We start from the raw sequence: 21,900 nt of genomic DNA, 5'->3' as shown, positions 1-21,900 counted from the left end.
AAATTTGTGCAGCCATTATGGAAAACATTATGGAGGTTCCTCAAAAAACTAAAAATAGAAATACCATACAGTCCAGCAATTCCACTTCTGGGTATTTATCCAAAGAAAATGAAAACGCTAATTCAAAAAGATATATGCACTCTCATGTTCACTGCAGCATTATTTACAACAGCCAAGACATGGAAACAACTTAAGTGTCCATCACTGGATGAATGGATAAAGGAAATGTGGTGCATGTATATTTATAGTGCGATATTATTCAGTCATACAAAAATAATGAAATCTTTCCATTTGCAACAACAGGGATGGACCTTATTAAGGGCATATGGTAAGTGAAATAAGTCAGATAGAGAAAGACAAATAGTGTGATCTCACTGTATGTGGAATCTAAAAAGACAAAAAACAAAAAAAACACCAAGCTCATAGATACAGAGAACAGAATGGCGGTTGCCAAAGGTGAGGGGGTGGGGGTGGGGCAAAATGGTTGAAGAGGGTCAAAATGTACAAACTTCCAGTTATAAAATCAATAGTCATGGGGATGTAATGTACCGCAGGGTGACCATAGTAACAATAATGTATTACATATTTGAAAGTTGCTAAGAGAGTAGATCTTAAAAGTTCTCATCACGACAAAAAAATTTTAACTATGTATGATGACAGACATTAACTAGACTCATTGTGGTGGCCATTTTGCAACAGATACAAATATCGAATCATTACGTTGTGCACCTGAAACTAATATGTTATATGTCAATTATACCTCAAAGAATTTAATGAAAAACACAAAAAATCTTTAAGAAAAACTTATAGCTCACAACGCTGTACATTGATAAATTAGAAGTTAGTCTTCAGTTCGTCCTGTTTCGAAGGATCGTTTTACTGTTTCTGGCTTCTCTACTCCCCTGCTTCCTACAAGATCAGCTTGGGCTGACCATCTCTCTTCTCTCAGCCACTCCACCTGGGTGTCTTCACAGCTTCTTCTTCCTCTGACCCAAGACTAGCCCCTGTTAACTTCTAACCCCTCCTTCACTACTCCCTGCATCTCTGCTTCACTCAGGGATTGACTTCAGGATGTGTCTGTAGTTAGTTCCCAACTGTAGGCTCTCTCCAATCCCACCTGTTTCTCACAGGGCCTCATGGCCCAGGAAGTGTGACTTAATCACATGCAAACCCTAATTCTTCCCCAAAACATTTTATTCATTTTGTGGAATGTGGAAATACATGCAATTCTGATGTTTTTCATGAGTAAAGGCAAATCTATACTGTCAGTCCAACTTATACATAATATGATGGAGGAGGTGTTTTTCATGAAGTGATTGATTCTAACAACTTATTTCTCATCCTCATGCATAAAATGGCCTTTTCATGGCTGAGTCTTTGGAAACTATATTTTCAGAGCACTTTAGCATGTATAAAATGTCTTCACATACAACTCAAAGCCAAAAGGAAGCCAGCTCAAGACTTCCTTCCTCAGTTCTCTAACATTTTAACTCAGCCCCTACTGGCCATTACCACAGTGTTTTATGTCTTCTCACAAACTTCTTTGCCCTGTCTACTGTATGTGATAGAGAAAGGCTTCTTGCTTTTGCGTATAAATAGGAAATATTATAGTTATCAAGATGGAGACCATAGCAGTCTAGACAAGGCTTGGACCATTTCCACAAGATAAGACCAGTAGACAGAACTGTGGAAAAATTTGCTAAGAAACTCTATTCCTAGTGATTCCCTTCATCTTCAAGGAGCTGAGAGAGAAGGAAGTCCACAGCAAGTACCCTCAGGACTTCAGGAAGAATCTGATGAGGAGGTGGTGTTAGCCTAGAAAATTTTTCAACTGTTCAAAATAAATGGAATAAAGCATTTCGTGGCACAAGGAGGATTTATATCCTATGTAGTCAAGACAATGATTTATGAAAATAAAGAACTGGGATTAGAAACCAGAGCTCTCAACTCTTATTACATGGTATCCAAAAGATCAAGCCTTCTGTTTGATCCAATGTTCACATCAAAACCCAACAAAAATTTCCAGTTCAAGGTAGCGATGTAGGAAGATTATGAGCTCACCTCCTCCCACAGACACACCAAGTCTACAGCTACATATAGTACAATTTCCTCTGAAAAAAACCCCAAAATCTAGCTGAGAGGCTCCTACACATTAAGTGAACAAGAAAATACCCACATCAATGAGAGGTTGAGACACAATCTCATGATAAACCCCACTACTGGCATGGTGACCCACAACTTGGAGGGAACTCAAAACCCTGAGCTTCTCTCTGAGAAGCTAAGGGTTTCAACCTCACATATGGCACCTCCAACTCTTAAGACTCACACCTGAGAGAGCAGCCCCCAGAACACCTAGCATTGAAAGCCATCAGGGCTTGAATCCATGAGACCCACAAGGCTATAGTGAATTGAGAAACAATTCTTAAAGGGCTGGCACACATGGTCTCACCCATCTGGCCCAGTGTGGAGCCAATCAACTGAAAAGCACCCAGCCTTTCTGTGAAGGAGGCTTATCTTAAAGCATCTGCCTGAGGGGCAGGCATCTAATTTAACACACATCTAGGGGCTTCCTGCGATTCTTTCTGGGGTGGAGGCCGCTAGGACCATCTTTGTACTCTCCCACCACCTTGATCCAGCTTACCAGTATCTCCTGGAAAGGAGCTTGTACCCTTGTCCTGCACCCTAATTTTTGTGGCTGCCACTCAGGAGACACCTCAAGATTGCCTGACTCTGGTGGCCAGTGGGGCTTACACTCACAGGTCCCAGAGGACTAGAACCAATGGAGAAGAGTTCTTAACCTGCTACCAGCCCCAAGGCACAGCAGAGAGGCCACAGACTGAGGTTCCCAGTCTTTCTGTGAAAGAGGCCTACTAGCTTATATTCATAGTTGCTGCTGGAGAGGCAGGCTTCCAAGTAAACACACATCTAAGGGCCAACTGTAAACCTCTCCAGAGACCTCAGAAGGCACGTGCTATCTTCATACTCTGTCTGCTGTGCCCAAGAGCACCAATATCTCCCAGAGAAAAGCTTGTACTCACATCCGGTGCCTCATTTCTACATCTGGTTCCCAGTTTTTATGGCTGCTGCCCAGGAAATGTCCCTTGATTGCCTGGTTCTGGTAGCTAGCATGGCTTGTGCTCCTGTGTCCTATAGAACTGTAAAAACTGGAGAGACAATTCTTGGCCAGCTACCACCCCAAGGCACAGCATAGACAGCAGACTAAAACACATCCCAGTCTTTCTGTGAAAAAGGCCTGTTTGCTTATCCGAGAGCTTTGGCCCAAAGGGCAGGCTTTTGGTTGACACAAGTCTAGAGGCTACCACGGCACTCTCAAGGACAGAGACCAGTGGATGCCATCTTTGCACTCTCCCTCTGCCACAATACAGCTTGTGGGTATCCCTCAGAAAGGATGTTGTGCCATCATTTGGTGCCCCAATTTTTGTGGCTGCTGCCCAGGGAACACCTCTAGATCACCTGGCTCTGGTGGCCAGCAAGGCTTGTGCTTGCAGTCCCACAGGATTCTACATATTTACATACTTTAAAAGCTGCTGCCTGAGGGTCTGCCTTCCAACCAGCCTAAATCGAGGCACTGAGATCCTCTCTTTTTGGACACTGATAGGTTTTGGGACACCCTCAACTACTGGGAGCCACTAAAAATAAAATAGGCTGCTTGGACAACCACAAAGGTTTCAGAGACAACCAAGAGCTTGGGCAGGGTTGAATGACAAGGTTTGTATGCTCACAAAGCCACTCCTTCAGACTGGGAGAGGTGGCTGTTGTATTTAATGCATAGAAACAAACAGAGAGAGTCAAGGAAAATGAAGAAACACAGAAATATGTTCCAAATGTAAGAACAAGATAAAACTTCAGAAAAAGACCTTAATGAAAAAGAGATAAGTGATTTACCTGATAAAGAGTTCAAAATAACGGCCATAAAGATACCCACTGAATTTGGGAGAAGAATAGATGAACATAATGAGAACTTCAACAAAGAGAGAGAAAATAATCAAACAGAAGTCACAGAACTGAAGAATACAATAACTGAACTGAAAAATACACCAAGGGGTTTCAACAGCACACTAGATGAAGCAGAAGAAAGGATAAGTGAACTCAAAGACAGGGCAGGGAACTCACCCCATCAGAGCAGCAAAAAGAAAGAAAGAATGAAAAACAGTGAGGATAGCTTAAGGGACTTATGAGACAACATCAAGTGGACCCACATTCACATTATAAGGGGTCCCTGAAGGAGAAGAGGGAGAGAAAGAGGCAGAAACCTTACTTGAAGAAATAATGTCTGAAAACTTCCATAACCCGAGGAAGGAAATACACATTCCAATCCAGGAATCTCAGGGAGTTCCAAAAAAGGTGAATCCAAGGCAATCCACACCAAGACACATTATAATTAGCGTCAAAAGTTAAAGACAAGGAGAGAATCTTAAAAGCAGTGAAAGAAACACTTGTTACATACAAGACAACCCCCATAAGACTACCAGCAGTTTTCTCAGCAGAAACTTTGCAGGCAGAAAAACTTCCAATCAAGAACACTCAACCCAGCAAAGCTGTCAGTTCAGAATTGAAGGAGAGAGAGATTTTCCAGGGAAGCAAAAGCTAAAGGAGTTCATCACTACTAGACCATCCTTACGAGAAATGTTAAAGGGATTTCTTTAAGCTGAAATGAAGGGTGCTGATTAGTACAGGAAAGCATACGAAAGTATAAATCTCACTGGTAAGGGTAAAAATGCAGTAAAATTCAGAATAATCTAATGCTGTAAAGGTGGTAGGTTAATCACTTAGGAAGTTATTAGGCAGGTTAAAAGACAAAATTAGTAAAAAAAAAAAAAAAAAAACTATGCATCTTTGTTAAGGAATACACAAGATAAAAAGATGTAAATTGTGACATCAAAAACACAAAAGGTGCAGGGGAAGAAAAATTTAGAGCTTTAGAATGCAATCAAATTGTTATCAACTTAAAACAGACTTACAAGCAGAAGTTGTTTTATGCAAGACTCACGCTAATCAGAAAGCAAAAACCTATAGTAGATACAAAAAAGATAAAGAGAGAGGAATCTAAGTATACCACTATGGAAAATCATCAAATCACACAGGCAGAGAGCAAGAGAAGAAGGAAGAGAAGAATTACAAAACAGCTAGAAAATAAATAACAAAATGGTAATAAGTGTATACCTATCAATAATTAGTTTAAACGTAAATGGATTCAATTCTATAATCAAAAGACATAGAGTGGATGAATATTTTTTTTTTAAAAAAGTAAACAAGATCCATCTATATGCTGCCTACAAGAGATTCACTTCAGATGTAAGGACATAAACAGACTGAAATTGAAGGGATGGGAAAGATGATCCATGCAATGGAAACCAAAGAAAGTGGAGGTAGCTATACTTATATCAGACAAAACAGACTTTACGACAATGTAATAAGAGACAAAGAAGATTATCATATAATGCTAAAGGGGTTAATCCAACAAGAGGACAGAAAATGTGTAAATATTTATGTACCTAATGTAGGAGCACCTAAATATATAAGGCAAATATTAACAGACCTAAAGGGAGAAGTAAACAGCAATACAAGCTCACACGGAACATTCTCCAGGATAGATCATATGTTAGGCCACAACATAACTCTTAACGAATTTAAGAAGTTGAGTGATATCAACTATCTTTTACAACCACAATGGAATAAAACCAGTAATCAATTACAAGAAGAAAAGTGGAAAATTCACAAATATGTGGAGATTAAACAACATGCTTTGGAACAACCAATGGACCAAAGAAGAAATCAAAAGAAAAATCAAAAAATACCTTGAGACAAACAAAAATGGGAATACAACATACCAACTTATGGGATACAGCAAAAGCAGTTCCAAAGGGGAAGTTCATAGCAATAAATGCCTGTATCAAAAAACGAAAAAATATTTCAAATAAACTAACTTTTCACCACAAAAACTAGACAAAGAAAGATAAATGAAAAGTTTCTAGACAGAATGAAATAAAGATCAGAGCGGAAGTAAAGGATATAGAGACTAAAAAGAAAATAGAAAAGATTAAACTAAGAGCTAGTTTTTTGAAAAGATAAACAAAATTGACAAAGCTTTAGCTAGACCTACCAGGAAAAGGAGAGAGGTCTCAAATAAATAAAATTAGAAATAAAAGAGGAGACATTATAACTGATACCACACAAAGGATCAAAAGAAATTACTATGAAAAACTATACATCAACAAACTGGACAATGTAGAAGAAATGGATAAATTCCTAAAACATACAAACTATCAAGACTGAATTATCAGGAAATTAGAAAGTCAGAGCAGACCAATTACTAGTAAGGAGACTGAATCAGTAATCAAAAACCTCCCAATAAATAAAAGTCAGCTTCATTGATGAATTCTACCAAACATTCAAAAAAGTAGTAATACCAATACTTTTCAATCTCTTCCAAAAAATAGAAGAGGGCGCAACATTTCCAAACTCATTTTATGAGGCCAGCACCCCCCGGATACAAAAACCAGACAAAGATGCCACAAGAAAAGAAAATGACATGCCAATATCCCTGATGAACATAGATATGAAAACTCTCAACAAAACATTAGTAAACTCAATTCAACAATACATTAAAAGGATCCTACACCATGAACAAGTGGGATTTATTCCTGGGATGCAGGAACACTTCAACATCTGCAAATCAATCAATGTGACAGACCACATTAACAAAATGAAGAATAAAAATCATATGATCATCTCAATAGATACAGAAAAAGCATTTAACAATACTCAACATCCATTTTTGATAATAGTTTGATTTTGATAAATTATTTTTATAAAATAATCCAATTTTGATAATCCATTTTTGGGGATATAGGGAACACATCTCAACATAATAAAGGTCATATATGACAAGCCCACAGCTAACATCACAGTCAATAATGAAAAACTGAAAGCTTTCTAAGATCAGAAACAAGACAAGGTTGCACACTTCATCACTTTTATTTAACATATTATTGGACGTTTTAGCCAGAGCAATTACACAAGGCAAAGAAATAAAAGTCATCATCAGAAACGAAGAGGTAAAATTGTTACTAGTTGCATAACGTGATACTATATATAGAAAATCCTAAAGATGCCACCAAAAAACTGTTAGAACTAATAGACAAAATCAGTAAAATTGCAGGATGCAAAATCAACATACAGAAATCAGCTGCATTTTTATATATTAATAACACTATCAGGAAGAGAAATTTGAAAAACAATCTCATTACAATTGCATCAAAAAGAATAAATACCTAGGAATAAATTTAACCAAGGAGGTAAAATACCTGTACACTGAAAACTGTAAGACATCGATGAAAGAAATGGATCGGAAGAATTAACATTGTTAAAATGTCCATACAATTGAAAGCAACCTACAGATTCAATGCAATTCCTACCAAAATTCCAATGGCATTCTTCACAGAAATGAAAACAAACAATCCTGAATTTTGTATGGAACTACAAAAGACTTCAAATAGCCAAAGCAATCTTGAGAAAGAAGAACAAAGCTAGAGGCATGATGCTCCCCGATTTCAAACTACGCTATAAATTTAGAGCAATCCAAACAGTATGGTATCAGCATTAAAAATAGGCACACAGACCAATGGAAGTGAACAGAGAGCCCAGAAATAAACCCATGCATATATGGTCAATTCTTTTACGACAAAGGAGCCAAGAATATACAATCAGAAAAGGATTTTATTAAATAATAAATGGTGCTGGAAAAACCGGACAATCATATGCAGAAGAACGAAACTGGACCACTATCTTACATCATATACAAAAATCAACTCAAAACGGATGAAAGACTTGAATGTAAGACCTGAAACCATAAAACTCCTAGAGGAAAACAGGCAGTAAGCTCCCTGACATCAGTCTTGGCAACGATTTTTGGAACGACACCAAAAGCAAAAGATCAAAAGCAAAAATAACAGCGACTACATGCAACTAAATAACTTCTGTGCAGCAAAGGAAACTATCAACAAAGTGAAAAGGCAATCTACCAAATGGGAGAAAATATCTGCAAATCGTGTACCTGCAGCCACTATGGAAAACAGAATGGAGGGTCCTCAAAAAGTTAAAAATAGAACTGCCAACAATCCAGCAATACCACTTGTGGATATTTATGCAAAGAAAATGAAAACACTAATTCAAAAAGATACATGCACCCCTATGTTCATTGCAGCAATATTATTCACAATGGCCAAGATATGGAAGGAATATAAGTGTCTATGAGTAGATCAACAGATAAAGAAGATGTTGTAAAATAAATAAGCTATGAGGATGTAACATACAGCATATTGACTATAGTTAATATACTGCATTGCATATTTGAAAGTTCCTAAGAGTAAATTAGAAGTTCTCATGACAAGAAAAAAAATTATTATGGTGATGGCAGTTAACTAAACTTACTATGGTAATCATTTTGCAATATATACAAATAGTGAATTATTATGTTATACGTCTGAAACCAATATGTTATATGTCAATTATATCTCAATTTTAAAAGCCCAACATGGAAATTTGAGACATGAAAATATAATAAAACAGTTAAATAATCAAAAAGAGTTAAAACCACTACCTGTTTGTCTTCTCCTAATGCTTTAATGGAAGCTTCTGATATGTCGAATTGCAAATCAAAATGGATTTCTATTTTCATTACTTCTTTGTTTCTGATATTAATAGGCTTCAGGTTAATGACGAGCATCTTCATCCTCTCGGTTTCTAGCAAAACATAAAGTACACCAATGCTGACCAACACGCTAAAAAGTTGTATTTAAAAATTTTATAATTTTAAATCATTGAACTTGGATTTTACAACTGTCCAGATTTTTCTACAATGAGAAGTTGAAAAGAAGTAATATTAAAGTTACTTCTAAATTATTTTTATTAGATGCACGTGTTTTTATAGACACGTCCACACAATATGATTAAGTGGTCAATCGTGCAGAAATAGGAAGTAACTTAGCATAGCAATGGAGGTGGATTGAATTTTAGAACACAAAACTACTTTTTAAAGAGCATTTTGTGAATACAAAGCTATCATCTGCAACCGTATTTTACTACCCAATATATTACATACAACATTCATCCTCTCTCTCAGATCTCACTCATTTCTAAAATTAAAATTCACTATTCCAAATATGCAAAATGGAATAATCTGCCTTCACTTGAATAAACTCTGCTTAAAGGGGAGAAATGGAAACCTCCTTGAGGGAGGTGTTTCTCAGACAACAGTCTCCTTGGGGCCCCTTCCAGGGCATCAGCCCTCTACTGACAAATAAAAATTGGTTTTAGAAGAGAAAATAGCTTAAACCAAAATTCAAAGGGAGTCCAAGAAAAACCCAGAGTGAGTACAAGCTGAGTTGGAAGCAGCAGGAGAGAAGAGAATAAAGTCGATAAAAGAGCAGGCAAAGCGAACAGTCACAAATCGATGAGAACGGAAAGAGGGAAAAAGAATGAGACACACCTGGGTCCAAATCTGTGGCTACTGAGTACTTGAAATATGGCTAGTACAAATCAAGATGTGCCATAAACATGAAATGCACATCATTTCGTGAAGATATTACAAAAAAGAGAAGGTAAAATATCTCATCAATTTTTTTACAATAATTACATGTTAATATTTTGAATATACGGGGTTAAACTCATGTTATTAAAATTAGTCCACTTTTAACGTGGCTACTAGAAAATGTTTAACTGAATATGTGGCTCACATTATATTTCTATAGGTAGTGGTGGCTAAAGCAAATCTCTGCAATCCCCCAAAATACTGATCTTCTGGGACATTTAGTCACTGCAAGGAAAGTCTCTGAAAGCTTGCAAGAAAAGTAATTTAAACAACATCTGAAAAAGTAAATAGCTAGTTGGGCTGTGGGCTGCAATGCAAACACACTGTCATGCATTGCAAAATGCTGTTTCAGTCAACAGTGGACCACAGATATGATAGTGGTCCCATAAGATTAGTACCGTAAAGCCTAGGAGTGTAGTAAGCTGTACCATTGTGTAAGTATATCACTGACTAACTGCCCTGGGTAACTCAAAGGAGGTTTTGGAAGCACTGCCATCAACCAATCCAAACCCCATCACAAGAGTGATGCCTGCACAGATGGGCCAAGAAGTGCCCAAGAGCTTACCTCTGCATTTTTTTTTTTTTTTGGCTGAGGAAGATTTGCCATGAGCTATCATCTGTTGCCAATCATCTTCTTTTTGCTTGAGTACGATTCACCCTGAGCTAACATCTGCGTCAGTCTTCCTCTATTTTGAATGTGAGTTGCTCCCTCAGTACAGTGGCCGATGAGTGGTGTAGGTGTACACCTGGGAACTGAACCCAGGTTGCTGAAGCAGAGCACACTGAACTTAACCACTAGGCCACGGCACTGGCCCCTACCTTTGCTTTATTTTAATGTTAAGATCTCCACCCCAGGAGGAGCTTAGGCCTTATTACCATAACATGCGATGCATGTGGAAGCATGTTTTCCAACTAGGCCTGCGCAAGTGAATACCCTCCTCTCCCTTTTGAATATTCATTCTCAATCTAAAATAAAATGCCCCAGGTTCTCTTGCTCAGGGAGCCACGGCTTTAGAAGGGTTCCCTGTGATCTCCGTATTTGCTGCAAATAAATTTTACTTTGGGTGACAGCTACTTCTGGTGAAGGCTTTGATTTCAACTCACCAAGAAGCAGACCCACTTTGGTTCAGTAACAAGTGCAACCTATGATGTCACACAATGACAAAATCACGTAATGATGCCTTTATCAGAACATATCCCCAGTACATGACTACATAGGTCAGAAGAAATGCCTGAGGGTTGCACCAAGCACTCAACACGCTAATAAAACATTGCCAACTCCTGGGCAAGGAGAGCTTTGCATACAAAACTAGTCTTACTTGTAGAGTTTGCTAAACAATCTTCAGTTTCTTTGGCTATAAAAATAGAAAGTAACATCTACTTCCTCTAGATACTGTGAGGAACTTTATAAATTATAAAGTGTCATGGAAATGTGATATATTAATGAAGTATAGAATATTAATTTGGCAAGTTGGTTCTTAAAAACTGCTACAGTAGCAAAGTTTGGAGTTCAGGAACTTAAATTACGAAAGGCAATGCGCTAAGAGTACCAGTCAGAAAATCCATGGAAGTCCTTCTAAAATATTGACTTAGAGTAAATGCCAATGATATTTTATGTATCTTAAATTAATAGTAACAGGTAATCACTATAAAAATTGAGTACTTTTAATTTATACTTATGATTACATTTAGTTTACATTTCTAGTGAGATGTTTATAAACCCCTTTCTTTTACTACAGATGAGAGATAATTCCAATGCAACGTACACCATCTTTCCAATTCTGTGACTATGTAACTGCTATCTCTTGCCATATGTGACAATGAGAAATATATATTCAGCCTCTTCCCAGGTTCCTGACAGAGTTCCTAAAACCCTTCTAATTTCCTGAGTGCTAAGGGTGCTAAGAGCATCTTTTCTTCTACTAATATTTGGGTTTTGACCCCCGTTCCTGACATAAGAGCTTCTAAGACCCTTGGACTCCCCAGAGTAATGAGTGTCTTTTGTACGCTAACGAGAAGACTGTGGCTGGAGGCCCCTAGATAGCTTCAGGATGGGAGCTGGCCCCAGAAAGACTAAGGCAGGAAGTAGAGGGTTGGAACTTTCAGCTCCACCCCTCAACCTCCAGGGAGGGGAAGGGGCTGGAGATTGAGTTAATAATCCATCATGCCTATGTGACACAGCCTCCATAAAAATCCCTAAACTAGGGTTTGGAGAGCTTCCAGGTTGATGAACACATCCTTGTGTCAGGCGGGTGGTGTGCTCCAATTTCACAGGGACATAAGCTCCTGTGCTCGGGACCCTTCTGGATCTTGCTCTGTGTACCTCTTCATCTGGCTGTTCATCTGTATCCTTTAAAAATATCCATTAAAATAAACTGGTAACTTGTAAGTGTTTCCCTGAGTTCTGTGAGCCACTCTCACAAATTATCAAACCTGACAAGAAGGTTGTGAGAACCCCGGATTTGTAGCTGGTTGGTCAGACGTACAAGTGGCAACCCGGGACTTGGGATAACTGTCTGAAGTGGGGGCAGTGTTGTGGGCCTGAACCCTCAACCTGTGGAGTCTGCACCAACTCCAGGCCGTTACTGTCAGAATTGCTTAATGTGAGGGAAAATTCCACACATTTGGTGTCAGAAGTGTTGTGAGCAAAGGAAACAAGTTTTCTTTTACCATCTCTCCCAGTTCTTTCAATTCCCAGCCTCCTCAGATGTCAATAGGTATAGTTCCAAAATCCAGGCTCACTTCTCTGTCTTCCCTTCGTTCTCCCCGAGCTTCACTGCGAAAGTCTCTCTTCCTCTCCTGCCACCTGCTCTACTGCTTAATCTGTCCCTCTCCCAAATCTCCCTCTTTTTCTAACTATCCAACAGGAGAAATTCAAAATTCCTGCACCCCAGAACAACTTCTCGCAAGCAACTGAAAAAACTACATACAGAAGATTGTGAAAGATTTTGAAATGGGCCAAAAAATTACTGGGTGCCTGTCTAGGAGCCCCTTCTGGGTTATCTGCACTTTTCATTGTCTTTGAGCTATTTTACAAATCTGTAAGTTGCAGAAAACTAATGATAAAGAAAATGAATCTTCTCCATAGAAATTCAAATGAATTGTGTTTGTGGAATGCAATTGTCTAGTCTTCAATCTATCTGTAAATTCATTTCAGCATGGCTTATACATGTGTGGCTTTTTGAATTCTCCTTTGAACTGGTTATTATATCTTACTGATTTCCTTGTTAATTAATGAATTAAACAATCAACTCACATTTAGTGTTTGTGTGAGGGTCATGATTTCACCTTTTCAAAAATTATCCTTTAACAGAACGCTGAAATTAACTTATGTACATAAGAAATTCTGTCACTGACTGGTCGCCCTGAGCAACTCAAGGATGGGTTTGGAAGCATTTAACTGTTTTTCCAGATTGGTTTTTTCCATTTGTTATGTTAAGGAGGTGCCAACCTCCCAACCTCCACCAACAAGCTCCCTGAACCAGACCAAGCCTCCCCACAGAAGCTACGCCTGTGACCTTTGCCTTGTTGTTAATGCTAAGATCTCTCCAGGAGGAGTTTAGGCCTTATCACCATAACCTGCAGTGTATGTGGAAGCATGTTCTCCAACTGAGCCAGCGCAAACGAATACCCACCTCTCCCTTTTGAATATTCATTCCCCATCTGAAATAAATGTCCCTGCTTCCCTTTCTTCAGGGACACCATGACTTTGGAAATGATTCCTCATTTCTCCTATTTTCTGCGAATATACTTTACTTAGTGAGACAACTGCTTCTGACGTAGAGTCTGATTTAACTCGCCAGGAGGTGATCCTACTTTGGTTTCAGTAACAATTCCAGCTGGGGAAACTCAGGGCTGAAGAAGTATTACCTTATCCTAAGTGGTCCCACAGGAGGATCCTCAGTTCGAATTCAAGGCTAAGAAGGATTTGTTTTCCCCAGGATGTGTATGATAAGAATCGTGTTATGGATCATGTTTCACTTTTCACCCTGGCTTTCAGGAAGCTCAGCACCAAATTAGAATCCCCATGGTGGCATTTTAGATTAGCCTTCATGATAGACATTTTTATTCTTGTCTGTGGTTCCAATTTTCCACTTTTATGATTTTGGTATAAATATGCAAGCTGACCTAAATCCTTTGTGGAAAGAAGTGAAGTATAATATTCATATAATTACATAATATTTAGCTTTAAATCTTCAGTAAACCCAGTTACTTAAAAATGTTGTGTAAACTGAGTTACTTTCAAAAACATCCCTTTATTTTTTAAAGACCCAGTTGAGGAATCCTGATTGAGTATGGTTGTAGCTGAAAAGCTCAACTGAACTAACCAGTTACTTGTATCCACCCAGAAAAGATCACTCTGATTTCATGCCCCTCAAACTCTGTCTATACCAAGCTGGAAAAAAAAGGTGAGTGATAGAGGTTTAAGATGGAGGAATCAGAGGGATGATATTTAAATAGAGCTGGTACATACCCACATAAACTCATTGATTATTACTATAAATCTGTGGGAGACAGAGGGCAGGTACTATCACCATTTTTTTAAGTTGTGGTACAAAACATAACATTTACGGTGTTAACCATTTTTAAGCGGACAGTTCAGTAGTGTCAAATATATTTACATCGTTATACAACAGCTCTCCAGAACTTTCTCATCTTGCAAATCTGAAACTCTGTACCCATTAAACAACAATTCCCCATTTTCCCCTCCCCACAGGCTCTGGTAATCACCATTCTACTTTCTGTCTCTATTTGGATACCTCATATAAGTGGAATCGTACAGTATTTGTCTTTTGTGACTAGATTATTTCACTTAGCATAATGTCCTCAAGGTTCACCCATGATGTAGCATGTGTCAGAATTTCTTTCCTTTTTAAAGCTGAATAATATTCCACTGTATGTGCATACCACATTTTGTTATCTACCCATCCATCAGTGCACACTTCAGTTGCTTCCACCTCTTGGCTATTGTGAATAATGCTGCAATGAACATGGATGTTCTCTCTTTAAATCTTTCTCCAAGTCCTGCTTTCAATTCTTCTGGATATGTATATCCAGAAGTGAAAGTGCTAGATCATATGATAACTCTACTTTTAATTTTTATGAGGAACTAAACCATTTTTACAATGAGAAAACCAGGCAAGTAACTGAACCCCAAAGTCACAAAGCAGAGGAATCACCAGTCCAGCACCCTTGCATCCTGGTCCTGAGCACCGCGCTCCTTCCACCACACTACACTGCCTCCCTTCTATCTCAAGGCATGATCAAAGTCTGCTCTAGAATTGACTAAACATATACCACAACCACAAACAGAAATGATACTCAGAACTAAATGTGGGGTAGTTTAGGATTACCGTCTTACCTATTATGCTGAAATTAATCACTGCTTCCTTCGAAAGTATAATTGAGTCCCACAGAGCGCTCTTGGAAAACAATAAGCGAAACTGATGAGCACATAACACATACGTGCATACGAACAATCGCTAAGCTCTTAAGCTTAAACATGAATCAAACGTGATTACCTCAGTATTGTCTATATAAAAAGTTACACTCTGACTTCCTAGGTTGAAATCAATCCAAAATTTCTCTAATTTTTCATCTGCTGGTTTTTTCATCTGTAAGATACAATTTCAACATAAATTATACACATAAGTATCATGTTAAGAGGTCAGATGAAAGTTATTCCATTAAAAACAGAACTCCTGCTTTTCCCAGAATAAGACTACCCTAATGTTATAGGGTCTCTCAGTATTGCCTTGTTCATTTCTGCAAAACAAGAGGAAGGTCTCAATCTTATAAAACTAAGCTATTTCTAGAAAAAAAAGACCTTGCTATCCTTAGCTATTTAAGAGATGTTCAAATGTGTCAGATGACTCTATCTACACAAACTTTGTTTTTCTGGTGAGAATCACAGAGAAAACAGTTCTATGTTGAAGAAATAACAATCTATACTGTATATGGATACCTGTAGTGAAGGAGGTATTATAAAATATAAGTGGTGATTTGCCATCTAACTTACTATCTGTTAGAACAGAGCTAAGAGTTGAAGATTTCAAGTTACTTTCATTTTAATTGATTATTATAAATATATGCTTATAGTTACAAAAAGAGAAAGAGTCAAACAGTATGGTGTTTAAAAAACAGTAAATATCTCTTTCTCTGCCTCCCAACTTCCCACAGGAATTTTTCCATAGGTACCATCAATAATGCTTTTGTTTCCTCCTAGATGTATTATAGACATTTATCAAGAAGTACATATAAAAAATTTTTAGTCCTCAATAATGGAGAAAACACTAGACTTACTATTCTACCATCTGCTTTTCCAATAAATAGTATTTTATGGACATCCTTCCACCATACATGCCTACTTTTTAATAGCTATAGAGTTGAATGAAGGTTTTAACCCACAATGCATGTTACTGGAAGCCAGTGTAAGGGCCCTGATTGAGCTGATGGAAGTTCAGAAGTCCTCGAAAGTAGAGCCAAGCAGCAATCAGACTCCTCAGACAACCAGAAGGAAAAATAGACAGAACTGAGATACAGGAATCAAGCCATCCAAATCAGTTCTAGAGAGAAGGAACTTGTAGTGTAGTCATGAGTTGAAGGTTCAGCTCACAGAGGCCAAGAAGGATGCTCTGAATCCAAAACAAAGAAATGGTTAATTAGGACATTCTGAAGACAGATCCAGGAAACCCCAACAGAGTGAAGGTTCAGAGGCCTCTGAAGGTTTTACCCAAAAGTTGACATGCTATAAGGTTGGGGCACTTTTATAGAAAGAATTTTGTTCCTCTAAAAACAAAAGAAGGGAATGAAAAGAGGTGGCTCAATTTTGGACCTTAAAATACAAGGTAGAATGATCTATAGAAAGGAGAGTGGTCCCACTTGTTGCGGATAGAGTAGGAACCATCCACTGTATACAAAGAAGCATAATCGCCCTTTTCCCTCTGTATCTGGGTATGAATAACGTTACCCATTAATAGAGCAAAATAAGGCAAGGTTCCTGTAATTCATGAACACAGTATAAACCCTAAAATCCCTTTATCTACTAGCAACAGTAGGACCCCTAAACTTACTGGTAATGCATCCCAGTTATGGTATGAGAGAAGACAGGAGAAAGGGACAAGAAGCTTCCAAGTTGGGGCCTCTAGGAAATCTAAGCTTCCTTTTTTAAAAAGCCCTTCTGAGTAGCAAGGGCAGTTTATCCTAAGTAAACCTAACTACGGATTTCATTATATCCCACCCTCACGGACCCCAAGAGAGACAAACATACCTCATTCCCATCAGCAAAAGCAGCCATACATGGAAACGAATAGACCCTGCAAAACACCTCACAATTAAAAAGTAAAATAAAATATGGATGGACCCCAAACACAACCTACAGATGTTCTACAAGCAAGCATGTGGAACTAGGGTACGCCATTATGTCTCTTTGTACAAAGTATGGAAGGGGATTTCAAACCTGCGAATGAAGATTATAACTAGATTTCAAATCTCCATCCCAATGAAAAGAATGAAGTTAGCAAATACTTTCTCATCAAGGACTCAACTGTCTATAGTACGCCTATCCCAAGTGACCTCAAGTCTATCAGAAATCACTCTTCATAAAATCTCCCCAGAGGACACAATGTTAGAAATATTGCAAACCATAAATAAATATGCTAAAAGACTGATAGAGATAATTTTTAAACACACACAAATGAATCACTGGGTAGAATGTGTCTAATCTTCTGAGATTTCTATTCAATGAACAACTCAGTAATGCTCAGTAAATTATGCATCCTATATTCTCTCCTAAAATAACTAAAACAGATCCTATACGTATATTTTTAGTATTAGACATTTTCAGAATACAATTAGCCAATACAATAATTCTCAGAGAAACATCTTACCTTCTTTGGTCACCAAGTCTGTTGTTTAGATGATTGAGAAATTGTCTACTGTCCTTCAAAGCAAATAATGCAAACATTTTAATAAAAAGTCAAATATCTTAGTTAAATGCTCCCCTTACCAGCATGTAGAGACCAGTGATTGCTTCTAAATTTCCAGGATCCAGTAAAATCTCAAGGCTTCACAAGGATTCATTATTGTATGTTAACTAAAACAATATTTTGTGTCACAAAGAGGAGGCTCCAGACATATGTTCTAGCACGAATCCCCCAGCCAGGAGATTTTCAGCTGAGAAATGCTTAAGTCTCCAAAAGTGATACGTAAAATCATGTTTCACTGGGTTGGAAGAGTAAGCAAGAGAAATCCATATTACTGATAACCTAGATCACAATATTTGACTAGCCCATTGGGCGTCCATCTCCTAACATCTGCCCAGAACAACACAATCACAAACTCATAAAACTCATCAACTTTGGGCTTATCCAGCTGTATTATCCACGGCCAATTCCTTATCTGTAATTCTCTATCCTACTCCTTCTTGGGTTCTCTCCCTTGGTATATGTCCTGAGAATAAAGCATATTTTTAGGGTTCTCGTAACCAACAGCTATTAGGAAAGTAAATTTGTTGCCTGCAAAATTCTAAAGCCAAAGAGACACTGATCCAGGCTTCTGTTCCTTTTGTTATCAAGGGCTGATTACTGGAATCAGTCCTCACATCAGAGTCTATATTCAGCACTAAACAGACAACAGTAAATGCAAACTTCATCTAAAAGCAGTTCAGTTAAGAAGCTGACGGCTCTGGGGTAGGGAGGATGATTTGAAAAACAAGATAATTACTTTTCTCCTATTTTCACCAAATTTCCCTGCAGATGAGGAAATGACACAGGAGAAAGAAAACTAACATCTGAGTGCCCATAACATCCCAGATACTTTCAGTTTCTCTCACTTAATTCTCCAAATTTTTTATTATAATTTTGGTGAAGAAGATTGGCCCTGAGCTAATATCTCTTGCCAATCTTTTCTTGCTTGAGGAAGACTGGCCCTGAGCTAACATATGTGCCAATCTTCCTCTATTTTGTATGTAGGATGCCACCTCAGCATGGCTTGATGAGCGGTGTGTAGGTCTGCGCCCGGGATCCAAACCCACGAACCCCTGGCCACCGAAGCAGAGCGTGCAAACTTAATGACGACATCACTGGGCCAGACCCTAATTCTCCAAATTCTGAGGTGGGTTTTATTCCCATTTTACAGATGAGGACACCAGGGCTTTGTAAGTCAACTGCCTTGCCAAAATGCATACATCATGTCGGTCAGGGAGGTGGGACTCAAACCTGGGGCTCACCATCTTTCCATTTAGACCAAACTGAATCCTGGCTACCGCAGATCTGGCAACAGACTCAAAGTCAAATACAGTATATTTACTAACATATTTAAAGGTTCGGATTTAATAAAATCCTAGCTTCATAGCAGTTTTGACCAGAAAGTCTTTGTTCAACATGAGCACTGTCGTTAAGGATTTTACCTTTTCCCAAGTGTCTAACCCTCATTTTAAGAACTTTTTCAAAGAGGAAGAACATTTTAGCTATTTTAGGATGAAGGTGGGTATGCAATAAAGCCATAAGCTATCTTCGTGCTGCTTGAGGACACAATCACAATCACAGTGAGCCCAGATCGCATGGAAGACACTGGAAATTACTGTCCCTTCAAACTGTGGTGGCTGGCTCACAGCACAGCCACCTCATAACACTCCTCGGCCACTAGAGCGTACCATCCCATCATCACCCCGGCTGCTCCCTGCAAGGCTGAAATGTACTTTCTTTTCTTCTCCAACTCTTCCCACCCTTCAATGGTTGTTGACAATTGCTCCCCCTCCCATGACATTTTCTCTGACTGGATCCATCAAATTTACATACAGGTAACTTCTAAGTTACCTATAAAGTCCTATCTGTAACCCCATATTTGACCAACAAATCTTCTGTTCATATTGTCCTCAATTGCTTCAAATATGTGGGAAACAGGAAGTTTAAGAATGGCAACTTAATCACATTTAAGAAAAAATTCCTCTCCAACACAGGAAAGTACTGAGAGGTTGCTTAATAAGTACGGATTACATGGAATTTTGATGACTAGGAATCTCACCGTCTCAAATTCTCGATCCTTAATTTCTTTGAAAGCTTCAGCAATGACATCATCTTCAAACCACTGATGGACAAGGTCAACCCTTGACTTCTTCGTTGTCAGTCTACACAACGCTTCAGAGAGAGCAACCTGCTGGTCATAATCTAGAGATGAATAATTAGATAGACATGAATAATTCTGGGCACAAAGCAAAAGAAAAAATGAGTTCAAAACTAACACTTGTTCTAAGAAATTCCATCTTAGAAGACTAGCATTGTGTCTTATAAGCAGTAAGATGTGTCCCAGAGTAATGATGTTCATTTAAATTCAATATTTGAGAAATATTAGGAGAAAATCTAAATAGGTCAGCATATAACAGTTTTTTAAAAAATAAGTATTTCTGCATTTTATGTTTTAGATATATTAAAGCATTCATCAAAAGTAGTCCAAACAGCCTTTAAAAAATATTTCCACTGCAAAGATTAAATTCCAAGATAAACTGTGGTATTTCACAGCATATAAACAAAACTACATATATTAACGTGTTTAAATCTCAAGTAATTTTAAAGGTAAAATGCAAGTTGCAACTGGATGTGTACAATAGGATGAAATTTATAGAATACGTTTAAAATTGCAAAACAGTATTACATGTCACTTACGAAGACAGAGAAAAAGTAGAAAAATATACTTAGGAATGAAAAAAAAATCGAAGTCAAGGATTCCCTCTACCAATGGAAAGGGGATGGGATCAAGGACATGGACACAGAGGTTTTACTTGCAACTCTGATTTATTTTCAAAAAGATTGAAAGCAAATATGGCAAAATATAAAATTTGACTAAGCTGGTTGGCAAATGAGTATTCATTAATTATTCTGTATTGTTTTCAGCATGCTAAAATCTCTCATAATAAATTAAAAATAAAATCCTAATTCCTATTTTCAACTTGGCCATAATTAATTCCCCATACTTCCAACATGCTCATAAAACCCCCATGTCCAATATTTAATATTCTAATACCGAAAAATTTTAAACACTTCTTACCACCCACAGTCAAGATTGTCCTTGCAAGATCCTTCCTGAAACATTTAGGTAAATTACGTTTTACTGAAATGAACATGAACAGTCAAAACTATATTATTTTGGCATTAAAATTTAAAACCAAGATGTGTATGTTTGAAATTATTTATTTGAAATTCAGCATCAGAATTTCCTCCATGTCAAGAATAAATTTTTATGGAAAAATTTTCTCAAGTTTATATATTAATGACTTAAGTGTCCTTTTATTTTTGTTTAAGAAACTAGAGCTACTATATATTCTAAGATTCTATTTCTCTTTCTGTAAAGTGAATGCAATTTGCTGATCTCTGAGGATTCATGATATGCTAAGATTGTGGAATTTTATAATCACCTTACCAGCTGTGAGGTTGTGTGTCCTTTTTTTTTTTTTTTTTTTACATAGTTTGACATCTGGAAGAAATGATAAGGGGTGCTGTGGCTCTCTCCTATGAGCTTTTTGAACGGATTTCAAAAACTGATTAAGTTACAGACATAATGAGATTAAGTTCTCACATTATTGTAGCTAACAGACTCCCTTATTGTATCAGCATTTAACTGAAATTGTTACATGACAAGTGTGATGTTGATTTTAACGTCTAAAGTAACCCCCATTCGAAAGAACAGATTTGTTAAGAAATCTTGTGATTCAGTTTCTCATAGTAAGCAGATTAATTTGTTACTATTAAATTGAAGGCTTAAAACATCACAACTAAGAGTTCTGCCTTATTTTATGCTTGCAGATTTTGCATCTGACTTGAAATCCAGAATATTCCAGACTTTCTAGAACATACAAACAGTAAGATAAGACCATAGGATTGGTTTGCAAATTTAGGAGAAAACATCAGGTCAGCTGCTCTCCAAGTCTACATACACCGCTAACAGTAATGGCTGCACTAACATATTCAATAAATATTTTTGGGGAAAAATCCAGTGGAAAAACCGTATCCTGCAAAGACTAGTTCAATGGACAAATATGCTAGCAATGAGCTCCAGGCTCAGAGACCACCTCTTTCAGGCCTACACTATCTCAAACTCGGTAGCCTTTCTCTCATCAGTCATGGCAGCATATCACACGGATGACGGTCTGTCCCCGTGAGGTCATCGATGCTGGTTAGTGGTTAGAACACAGTCACATATTTAGGTTCAAATTTCAAGACAGGGTGCTGGTTTTTCTCTTTCCATGGTCACACATGACAACCTTACCTCCAAATTTCAATGACCCCAGA

General features: G+C 37.8%; 1 protein-coding gene across 1 annotated transcript in view; it reads right to left on the bottom strand.

Annotated features, from left to right (window-relative positions):
* SYCP2L (synaptonemal complex protein 2 like) overlaps nucleotides 1-21,900 on the bottom strand; it is a 97,682-nt gene that overhangs the window by 62,931 nt on the left and 12,851 nt on the right. Inside the window, 7 exon segments of the mRNA XM_023624503.2 lie at nucleotides 8,624-8,766; nucleotides 14,976-15,036; nucleotides 15,136-15,228; nucleotides 16,884-16,929; nucleotides 17,503-17,555; nucleotides 19,640-19,782; nucleotides 20,660-20,694. Coding sequence (XP_023480271.1) covers nucleotides 8,624-8,766; nucleotides 14,976-15,036; nucleotides 15,136-15,228; nucleotides 16,884-16,929; nucleotides 17,503-17,555; nucleotides 19,640-19,782; nucleotides 20,660-20,694 — 574 coding nt within the window.

Source organism: Equus caballus, chromosome 20 (assembly GCF_041296265.1).
Source record: "Equus caballus isolate H_3958 breed thoroughbred chromosome 20, TB-T2T, whole genome shotgun sequence".
Lineage (NCBI taxonomy): Eukaryota > Metazoa > Chordata > Mammalia > Perissodactyla > Equidae > Equus > Equus caballus.
The sequence above is the reverse complement of the archived record's forward strand: the minus strand, read 5'-3'. Positions and strand labels throughout refer to the sequence as shown.